Below are 11036 nucleotides of genomic sequence, written 5' to 3'. Positions count from 1 at the left end.
CTCTATTCCACGACTGCTACGGTTCATTTTTGTTTGTCCCCCCCCCCCCTTTTCCCCCAAACTGATCACTTCATTGTGAACCCCCTTTTTTTGTGCATTTTTTCCTTAGATGATGAGTCGGCATCAAAAGGAGGGTTGCGAAAATGGAATTAGATAGAGAGTGAGAGAACAAGGCAGGAAGAAGCTGTTGGTTTGGGGGTGTGAGGAGAACATTACGTCAGCAAGCCTTCTGGTTCAAAGCAATGACATTAGCCACGGACGCTAGGAGAAATAACAGGCTCTAGGAGACGGATGGCCAGATGCTGATTGTGTATGCACGTTGCTCTGCGCGTTAGTGATCTGGAGAGAGTGTGTTTTCGACTGTGTGTATTTGTGTGTGCCCCAAGGGGAGAGGGAGGGTTAATTAAAGAGAGTGAATGGAAAGGGGGGTTGAGAAGGAAGGGGGATGGATGGGGGGGGGGGGTTGGCACGCTAAGCGACTTCAAGATGATTCATTGCTTTACATCTCCTTACGTTTCGCGTACAGTCCCATAGCCTGATTCTACTGCACGGAGCATTACCCCACCTCAACCACAATTGTTAAATAAAAAATGTGCATACACACACCTACCTCGACTTAACTCTTCCTTCCCCCACAGTTTTATTTGTATTGTAATTTAGCCCAGTCCGTTTAGATGTACAGTACCCGTTGGTGGTTTATGGCTGCAAATACCTATAGCTTAGCTTTAAAGCTCTCTAATGGTGTGGGACCGAACCATGAATCAGCTCCTGGGGTAATGAATTCTGATGTCCCTTAGGGGGGAGGGTTGAGTTCAAGGGGTGAGCACTCCTACTCTAGTCCCTAAGCAGTGAGCTTATGTTCCTCTGTAGTTCACTGTACTTGGCTTTACGCTTACACTGACCTTAATTGATGTTGATCGATCGTATGGTAGGTGATGCAGGCCTCCCCTTCACATTTCACCCCCCCCCCCCCCCCCCCCCCCCTCCCGCCTAGCGCAATCTCTCTGCCCCACTGCGAATCTCTCTCTCTCTTTCGCTCTCTCTTTCTCTTTCTCTCTCTCTCTCTCTCTCTCCCCCTTCCCTGTTGAAACCTGCTCTTTGTAGATGAGGCACAGTGGAAAGCTCCCCTTTTCTCATTACGCCTAAACTCCCCCCTCTCTTCCTCTTGATAGTTTTTCAATAGTATCCCTCGCCACTGCAGCTCCTACTTACTTCTATGCGTATCATTGCTCCTCTCCTCACTAATTTACCCTTTCTTCTCCCCTCTCCACTTCAGGTCCCTCTTCGCCTGTGAACCGCCGCCACCCCTCCGCCCACCAAACTGCGCCCCCCCTCCTCCCTCCCCCATGGCGGCCAAGCCTGTCCTCTCCCTCCTGTTGGCCGTGCTGGCCTGCACGGGGCCCGCTCGCTCCTCCCCTCCCCTCCTGCTCCGCCCCCGGGAGAGAGAGAGGGACTTGGGCGTTGTCAACATCGCTGTGGTCCACTCGGGCTCCTCCCTGCTCCCGGAGACGGCCGCTGCTGGGGGAACGGGCGCAGCGGGCGGGCCGGGGGGGCCTCAGGGAAGGGGGGCCTCGTCGTCATTGGCCACGGTGTCGGCATCTGCCACGCTGGCGTCTGCATCGGCGGCTCTGGTGGGCGACAGCGTGATGACGCAGTATGGCCCGGCCAACGTGATCTACCTGACGGTGAACGAGAGCAGCCCGGCGAGCCTTCTTCTGCAGCTGTGTGAGCTGCTGGCCACCACGCCGCTCCAGGGCCTGGTGTTCGAGGAGGAGAGGCCCCCGCCACACAACCAGGCTCCCCTGGCCCCCATGATGGAGTTTGTCTCGGCCCAGACCGGAGTGCCCGTTGTGGCCGTGGGAGGAGGGGCCGGCCTGGGCAGGGAGCCACAGGTAACTAACTACCTGGCTGTGACCTTTCCCTTGTTAATGGACTTCAAGTAATCAACCATTCTGTCGTGGCAGAATAATTGAATTTTCCACAATAAGTCCTGAGTTACTGTGTGTTTGAAGCCTTACTAATTTGGCACATGACGTCTTCATTTTCTGCTTGTAAACTGGGTTTCTGGTTGAGAAGACATCATAAAACCAGATTGCAACCATCTGGTCTCTGTTACAACCAGGTAAAGAGGCGTCATGGGGAAAGACGTGGTATTTTGGTTGCTATCTGGTTGCTCAAAAGATGTTCACAAAACGTCCTCCTTATACTACTAGTATGCATTGTTGGTTAAGGTTCTTGTAAAGTAAGCATTTCACGGTCTACACCTGTTGTATTCGGCTCATGTAACAAATAGAATTTGATTTGATTTGATCTTTGCAACAATGTTTGCCCGCTGTATACAGTGTGGTCTGATTAGGAGAACACTACTTCACTTCTCGAGGGCCACAGTCCTGCTGCTTTTTGTGTCTGCCTAGTACTTACTATAATTGAACAATTAATGTCACTGATTGCTGGCAAGGTTCAACACTTGGTCTCCAAAGGTCAAACTCAGCCGCTGATGAAACAGACAACAGAGAGAGTGGTTGCACAACCTTTACCTTTAGAGACTCTCTCAATGGCACCTCCTGTCTAAGTGTACTTATGTGCTTATTCGCCACGCAGTCCCATTTAGGATAAGGGCACCCAACCCTTAAAGGCAACCCAGACCTTTTGCCTAGCACCTTTAATCAGTCTTTCTTCTCAAACCCAAATGTATCATTTCATGCTTAACCTATTTTTGTACACATATCCAACTGTGAACCTGTCGACAATTAGAGGCTCCGTTCAAGTCTCACTTGGCTTTGTTAATTGTGCACAGTGCATTCAGGAAGCATTCATACCCCTTGACTTTTTCCACATTTTGTGACGTTACAGCCTTATTTTAAAACAGATTTTAAAAAAGGTTTCTCGTCAATCTATACACAATACCCCATAATTACGAAGCGAAAACAAGTTTTTAGAAATGTTTGCTAATTTATATAAAAAACTAAAACAGAAATAGCTTATTTACGTAAGTATTGAGACCCTTTGCTATGAGACTCGAAATTGAGCTCAGGTGCATCCTGTTTCCATATATCATCCGTAAAATGTTTCTGCAACTTGATTGTCTGTGTAAGGTCCCACAGTTGACAGTGCATGTCAGAGCAAAAACCAAGCTATAAGGTCGAAGTAATTGTCCGTAGAGGTCAGAGACAGGATTGTGTCGAGGCACAGATCTGGGGAAGGGTACCAAAAAAAATTCTGCAGCATTGAAGGTCCCCAAGAACACAGTGGCTTCCAGCATTCTTAAATGGAAGAAGTGTGGAACCTAAAGGACTCTCAGACCATGAGAAGCAAGATTCTCTGGTCTAATGAAAACAAGATTGATCTCTTTGGCCTGAATGCCAAGCGTCACGTCTGGAGGAATCCCTACGGTGAAGCATGGTGGTGGCAGCATCATGTTGTGGTTATGTTTTTCAGCAGCAGGGACTGGGAGACTAGTCAGGATGGAGGGAAAGAGGAACGGAACAAAGTACAGAGATCCTTGATGAAAACCTGCTCCAGAGCGCTCAGACTGGGGGCGAAGGTTCACCTTCCAACAGGACAACGACCCTAAGCACACAGCCAAGAAAGACAATGCAGGAGTGGCTTCGGGACTAGTCTCTGAATGTCCTTGAGTAGCCCAGTCAGAGCCCGGACTTGAACCTGATCGAACATCTCCGGAGAGACCTGAAAATAGCTGTGCAGCAATGCTCCCCATTCAACCTGATAGAGCTTGAGAGGATCTGCAGAGAAGAATGGGAGAAACTCCCCAAATACAGGTGTGCCAAGGTTGTAGTGTCATACCCAAGAAAACTCGAGGTTGTAATCGCTGCCAAAGGTGCTTCAACAAAGTACTGAATAAAGGGTCTGAATACTTATGTAAATGTGATATTACACTTGATCATTTTAATACATTTGCAAACATTTTTGAGATACAGCTTTTGCTTTGTCATAATGGGGTATTGTGTGTAGATTGATGAGGGGAAAAAGCAATTTAATCAATTTCAGAATAAGGCTGTAATGTAACAAAATGTGGAAAAAGTCAAAGGGTCTGAGTACTTTCCGAATGCACTGTAGCTCTCTGAAAAAATGTATATAGTGAGTGAGTTCAACAGGGGTCATTTACATATGCTTAGTGCATAGTTCCTTCTAAATTGGATCTCCCTGTTCAGAGATGGGCTTCATTTCTGTTACATGTATTTGAAATACATATTTAAATGACTTTTGAGTAACTGTCCTGATGTACAATCCAATGTATTTTGTAACAAGATACTTTAGAGTAGTGCACATATATATATTTTGTTTACCCTAGCACTGCACGGTAATCAACTAACCAGCAATATTTGTTTATTTGAATAAACTGTGTCGTGCTAGGGCAAAAAAACTTCATGTGTACTACTTGCGGTCCACGGGATCGAGTTTGGGACAATACCAAAATACTTTTCTGTACAATTTTTTAAAGCGGTTCACTCGGGTGTGATAAGAGTGTCTGATAAATGACCAAAAATGGAAAGAATGAACACTCGCATAACACACTGGGTATTATTCTAATGAGCTCTGCCCACAAACAAGGCCATATTTAATTAAATTACTAATTGTTTGGGAGTAGAGCTCATTAGAAAACAATACCCAATGTGCTTTGCAAGTGTTTGCACATTTTGGTCGTTTAGCAGACGCTCTTATCCAGAGCGTCTCACAGCAGTCCGTACATTCAGCTAAGGTAGATAAGCAACCACATCAAAGTCATAGCAAGTAAAACATTTCTGTAATCGTTACTGAGAATGTTGTTGTTGTTAATGGGGCTACTTGCACGTATTTGATTGAAATACATTACTTGGCAAAAGTATTTTGTTTTTGACTTTGATAGGTTGTATTTTCTAACAAGAAACATTTGTAAGTATCTTTGCCCATCTCTGGCTCTGTTATTTTATCTGTCTTATGTACAAGGGTCTAGAAACCTTATCCTCTACTTAAACCTTTCAGTACACTGTCTTCCATTCCTCCATCTGTTCTTATCCAAATCTAATCTAAAAGAACTGGACAATTGTAGGCTTTCCTCATGTCACTTTTACCTGTCCAATCTGGTCAGATCAGTGATGATGAAAGAAAGGAGACAAGGAGAGGAAGGCTAGTCTGTTTCATAAACAATCATGGCCTACAGTACAATACAGAATTTCAAATCAAATAAAATGATTCACTGTTAGATGTAGACTAACAGTGAAATGCTTACTTATGAGGCCGTTTCTAACAATGCAGAGGTAAAGATAAGATTGCCATTTTTATAAAAATGGAAATGGTGGCACGGTGAATAACGAATCATTTAATTTAACCCACATCTGGTTTAAAACCCCCCAAATCAAATCAAAACACAGGGACATACTGGGTGTGTTCCAAATGACACGCTATCCCCTACATAGTGCACTACTTCTAAGCAGGGCTCTGGTCAAAAGTAGTGCACTGTAAAGGGAATAGGTTGCCATTTGGGACATACTGTTGGACTGTACTGGAAAGACTTCACAGAGGACCCTGTCACATGTCTGCACAAGACAGACAAAGAGAAAAGAACAAGAAAGGGAGGAAGGCTATTGAGACTGGAATCCAATTAAAATGGCCATATCGATGTTTGCGTGGTGTCTTTGGGTTAAGACTACTACTACCTACGCGTGTAGTTGTTACTCTGAAAACAAGAAGCTTTGAAAGGAGTCTACCTGGTGGGTAGCAGCAGTAAGAAGGGTTTTTATACTACCCATAGACATTGGGTAATTCTAGGCCTATTTAACCATGGGTAAAATTGCTATGGCATGAATGTAAGCCACTGAATAGGTAAGAAAGTTGATGCACCACAACTTTAATGGATCTTTCTAACCAACGTTTAAATAGGCCTCCATCATGACTAAGCCCCTGCAGTGCGTGTAGGATTGAATTAAGCTCACATTGTCATTCCTATTTTACATTACTCTTAACATGGACTATGTTCAGTAGGAAGAATCTGTGTTCTTGTATGACGCGTTGAGATACTACTTCCTCGTTTCAGAATGTTTTCTCCCTATTGAACACAACACTGGACTCCACTGTATTCATAAAGCGTCTCAGCGTAGGAGTGCTGATCTAGGATCAGGTCTCTCCTGTCCATGTATCGTACTCGTTATGATCTAAAAGGCTAAACTGATTGTATATCAGCACTCCTACTCTGAGACTCATTGTGAATGCGAGGCCTTGATTCCTCTTCTATCCTCCTGACACACAGCAATTAATTTGTGTCCTCTCTAGTGGACATCCGTTCTTGGTTCATATCTCTGAGGCCATACAAGCCACTGTATTAAGTCCTGTTGTCCATTTGAGAGGACATTCTGGGCTTTTCAATGGTATCACATGTATGGGGATGTGACCTTGACAATTTTATCTTCCTGGTTCTTAGAAAAATTGCTGCTGTGAAAATGAGCACATTTTATGGAAATTTTGTAAGAAGTGTGTGTAATTATAAATTATAATTTTTGTTAGTTTGATATTCAAATTGCTTCTAGTAAGTGAATATCTCAGGAATAGTTAAGTGAGTTGTCAGGACCGTGTAATACTTTTTTCACGTGAAATAAGAGCTAAAATAAAAGGTTATCAAGAAATGTCCTCTGCAGTGGACACCTGGATGCCGAAGCTAGGTTTTTCAGCTACTGTACCCATTGACTATAATATAACAATTTAGCACTTTAAAAGATAAATAACAATATTTTTTCCCAATTCTTTCTTGGTAACATGTCCCCCCCCGGAATATTTTTATTGATGTAAAAAAATATATACATATTTCAGGAGGCAATAGTAGAAAAATAACTCTGTTCACATACCACCTCCCCATTTCGCTCAGCTTCAAAAAAATGTCTTCCCACTCGAACACAACCCTCAGGTAGACAGTTCACTGCGACCTCTTTCTCTGTCCCTCTCCTGGTCCTGAAAAACCGTTTCACTCTTTAACAAACCGTTTTCTCCCTGTTGTCCTCCCCCAGGAGAGCGGCTCCATCTACCTCCAGTTCACCTGCTCCACAGCCATGCAGCTGGACGTGATCTTCGAGGTGCTGGAGGAGTTCGACTGGACCTCCTTTTCCGTGGTGGCTACGCGTCACCACGGCTACGAGGACTTCCTGGCCATGGTTGAGGGCCTGACGGACGGATCCTTCATCGGCTGGGAGAAGAAGGGCGTGGTCATGCTCAACGTCACCGACGACCCAGGAGGGACGCGCACACGCAGGCTGCTCAAGGAGAACGAGGCGCAGGTGAGACGGCTACAGCCTTTTTAAAAAGTTGCTGTACTTTTTTATGGTACAGAAGCAGAGGGAGATACTGATGAAGAGGGGAGACACAGGAAGAACAGATGCTGTGGATTGAACCCAGATCTCCGGTGGGGAGGCATGTGCAGTTGAAGTCAGAAAATTACTTACACCTTCGCCAAATACATTTAAACTCAGTTTTTCCACAATTCCTGACATTTAATCCTAGTAAAAATTCCCTGTCTTAGGTCAGTTAGGATCACCACCTTATTTTAAGGATGTGAAATGTCAGAATAATAGTAGAGAGAATGATTTATTTCAGCTTTTATTTCTTTCATCACATTCCCAGTGGGTCAGAAGTTGACATACACTCAATTAGTATTTGGAAGCATTGCCTTTACATTTTTTACTTAGGTTGAAAACTCCAACCTAAGTGTATGTAAAGTTCCGACTTCAACTGTATATGTGCTAGCAGTGGGCGTGTTACCACTATACCACAGGGTCTCCACTGGGGACCCTTTTATTCCCTCTTCTTAATCATTTAGTCATTTTCATGTTCATTTCTTTAGACAGGTGTAATGGAATTTTTATGTTTGTGCTTTTCTTATAACTCATTTCTGTGTTCTATTCATGTGCTGTTCTGTAAACCAATTTCTGTGTTTATGCAAAAGTAGCTGCAATTTGGCAGTACGCCCAGAGCTTGTTTTGCGAACGAACGAAAGATATCTCAGTTTCAAGGTCTCTGCTAAGAGAGGAAAAGCCTCGTGAGGTGTTGGTCTGTCACGTGTTATGAACCAGTATTGGTCTGTCACATGAATGAAACAAAACGGTAATGACGATTTAATTATGCTAAATCATGCAAATATAACTTGTCTTTGTATAGCCGTATATAAGACAACTGCAGGGACTGCCCAGGCAGAGCTCCCGATGGACGTGTGCTATGGTGCATTGAGTTGGTTGGAACCTCTCCAGCGCTCTGACAAATAAAGAATGATTCGTTTAAGATTGACTTTGAGGGTCCCCGTGTAAGAATTTCCACGACACACGGTTGAAGGTAGAAGGGAGACGGGGAGAGAATAGCTGTGGGACTGGGAGTTGATCCCACACTGAAAGGGTAAACATGCAGTTGTGTATCCACCCCAGTCCTTGCGCAATCCCAGTCTGCGCTAAAAAGTCCATAGGCCATCAGACTGTATAGATGTGCTGCAGATGGTAAGTCAACCCGCGACGCCAGCCACAGGACTGCGGGGGACCTTTGTTGTGTTTCATGCCGTCGTCCTGTCTTTGCGGTCCTTTCATTGCAGTGTACCTGTACTGCAGGACAGTGTTTCTCCACCTTGTTCCCGGGGACCCTGCTGTGCAGTCTATGCCGGATTTCATTCCTGCTAAGAATTAATTAGACACTAATTAGTACAGAATCGTCTTGGTATCCAATTACCCGAAAGACACTCCAATCACCTGTCTTGGAAAATAAGCTAAGATATTCTGCCAGTTTTTCAGAATAGTTCATAAATGAACTGGAATACTTCAAATAGTTCAACCTGGGACATTGAATTCAGTCTTTTCTTCCATGTAATGGAAACCCTGCTGTTGATGGTCTTTTTGATATATATGTAAATAAGAAATAGGAGAATGGACAAAGAGAAAAATAAATGATGTAACGATATGAAATTTCACCCCCAAAAACTGTCCACTGCTGTAGTCTGAGTGGGAAATGGTCTGAATTGAAATGTTTTCAAAGAGGGCAGTGAACGGGGTCAGCAATCCCCCCAAACTGCCACAGTGTGACTGACATCATTTGACCTAGTTTGGTCCAACAAGACTCCCACTTAACCCCCCCCTCCCCCCTACTTCCAGGTGCGTCTCCTCTACTGCTCCCAGGAGGAGGCCGCACTGATCTTCAAGGCTGCCTGGGCCTCGGGTCAGGCCGGACACTCCCACATGTGGTTCGCCGTGGGGCCAGCCCTGTCCGGCCTTGGCCTGGAGGGCCTCCCCAAGGCCCTGTTCGCAGTGCGGCCGCAGGGCTGGAGGGACGAGCCCCGCAGGAGGATCGCCAAAGGGGTGTCTGTGCTGACCCACGGAGCCATGGCTTTGAGGAAGGAGTACGGCTGGGCCCGAGGGCCACACTACTTCGCGGGCAACTGCCAGACAGATGGCAACCAGACACAGAGGGTGCCAGACAGGATCAGGTGAGGAGAGCGGAGGTGCTCCTTCAGAACTCTCAGGGGGGAGAACTGCTCAGCTGTGGCAGAGGAGTGTCACATACTGCTGCTGGCTGCTTTTCCCTCTCTATCTCTTTCTCTCTCTCTGCTCTCTCTCTCTCTGCTCTCTCTCTACTCTCTCTCTCTCTGCTCTCTCTCTCTCTCTTTCTCTCTCTCTGCTCTCTCTCTCTGTTCTCTCTGTTCTCTCTGCTCTCTCTCTCTCTCCCTCTGCTCTCTCTCTCTCTCTCTCTCTCTCTCTCTCTCTCTCTCTCTCTCTCTCTCTCAATCTCTCGCTCTCTCTCGTTCTCTCTCTGCTCTTTCTCCCCCTCCCTCTCTCTTTCTGTCTCTGTCTATATCTGCCCCTTCGTCTTTCCTTATCTCTCTCTCTCTCTGCCTTTCTCTGTCATCGCTGATTATCTCTCTGTGTCTGTCTCGCCCCCCCCCCTCTCTCCCCCCCTTGTCTGCCTCTCTCTCCCCATCAACAGCTGAAACACTTCAACCCCTCTCCCTCTCTCTCTCGCCCTCATGTTCCCTCTCTCTCCCTGTCTAGTTCTCAGTTGTGTATGAGAAGTCTCTGTATCTCCCTCCGTCTGTCTTTTGCTGCCTGTCAACCGTGTCTCATAGGTGACTCCTCCAAGTCCCTCTCGTGTCACTCAGTCAGTACATTTGTCTGAAAGATACATGAGCCATGGGTACATGCTGTATGTCTGTGTCCGTCCGTATGCAGTATGTGTCAGAATAAAGTAATGAGCCATGAATCACAACCAGAACATGAGACATGTTCCTGTGTTGTAAAGATACATGAACCAAGCTAACTTGTGAATCAAGTTAAAGATACATGACTTATGTCCATATGAATCAAGTTAAAAAGTGCAAGACTTGTTGCGTTCATGTAAATTAAGTTAAAGATACAGTTGAAGTCGGAAGTTTACATACACCTTAGCCAAATACATTTCAACTCCGTTTTTCACAATTCCTGACATTTAATCCTAGTAACAATTCCCTGTCTTTATTTTAAGAATGTGAAATGTCAGAATAATAGTAGAGAGAATAATTTATTTAGGCTTTTATTTCTTTTATCACATTCCCAGTGGGTCAGAAGTTTACATACACTCAATTAGTATTTGGTAACATTGCCTTGAAATTGTTGAACTTGGCTCAAACGTTTCGGGTAGCCTTTCAAATCAAATGTATTTATATAAACCTTCTTACATCAGCTGATATATCAAAGTCCTGTACAGAAACCCAGCCTAAAACCCCAAACAGCAAGCAATGCAGGTGTAGAAACACAGTGGCTAGGAAAAACTCTCTAGAAAGGCCAAAACCTAGGAAGAAACCTAGAGAGGAACCAGGCTATGAGGGGTGGCTAGTCCTCTTCTGGCTGTGCCGGGTGGAGATTATAACAGAACATGGCCAAGATGTTAAAATGTTCATAAATGACCAGCATGGTCAAATAATAATAATCACAGTAGTTGTCGAGGGTGCAACAAGTCAGCACTTGCTGTCTCTAGTGAGTTCAAAACAGCAGGTCTGGGACAGGTAGCACGTCCGGTGAACAGGTCAGGGTTCCATAGCC

The 11036-nt window shown here is 45.1% G+C and overlaps 1 protein-coding gene across 1 annotated transcript in view; it reads left to right on the top strand.

Annotated features, from left to right (window-relative positions):
* The first annotated feature begins 756 nt into the window (after positions 1 to 756).
* The window catches only part of LOC139391958 (glutamate receptor ionotropic, NMDA 2D-like), a 53893-nt gene continuing 43613 nt past the window's right edge, over positions 757 to 11036 (top strand). The window contains exons 1-4 of the mRNA XM_071139564.1: positions 757 to 773; positions 1277 to 1892; positions 6999 to 7265; positions 9117 to 9448. Of these exons, the coding sequence (XP_070995665.1) occupies positions 757 to 773; positions 1277 to 1892; positions 6999 to 7265; positions 9117 to 9448 (1232 nt within the window). The remainder of the gene's footprint in view (positions 774 to 1276; positions 1893 to 6998; positions 7266 to 9116; positions 9449 to 11036) is intronic.

This window comes from Oncorhynchus clarkii, chromosome 32, assembly GCF_045791955.1.
Source record: "Oncorhynchus clarkii lewisi isolate Uvic-CL-2024 chromosome 32, UVic_Ocla_1.0, whole genome shotgun sequence".
Lineage (NCBI taxonomy): Eukaryota > Metazoa > Chordata > Actinopteri > Salmoniformes > Salmonidae > Oncorhynchus > Oncorhynchus clarkii.
The sequence above is the reverse complement of the archived record's forward strand: the minus strand, read 5'-3'. Positions and strand labels throughout refer to the sequence as shown.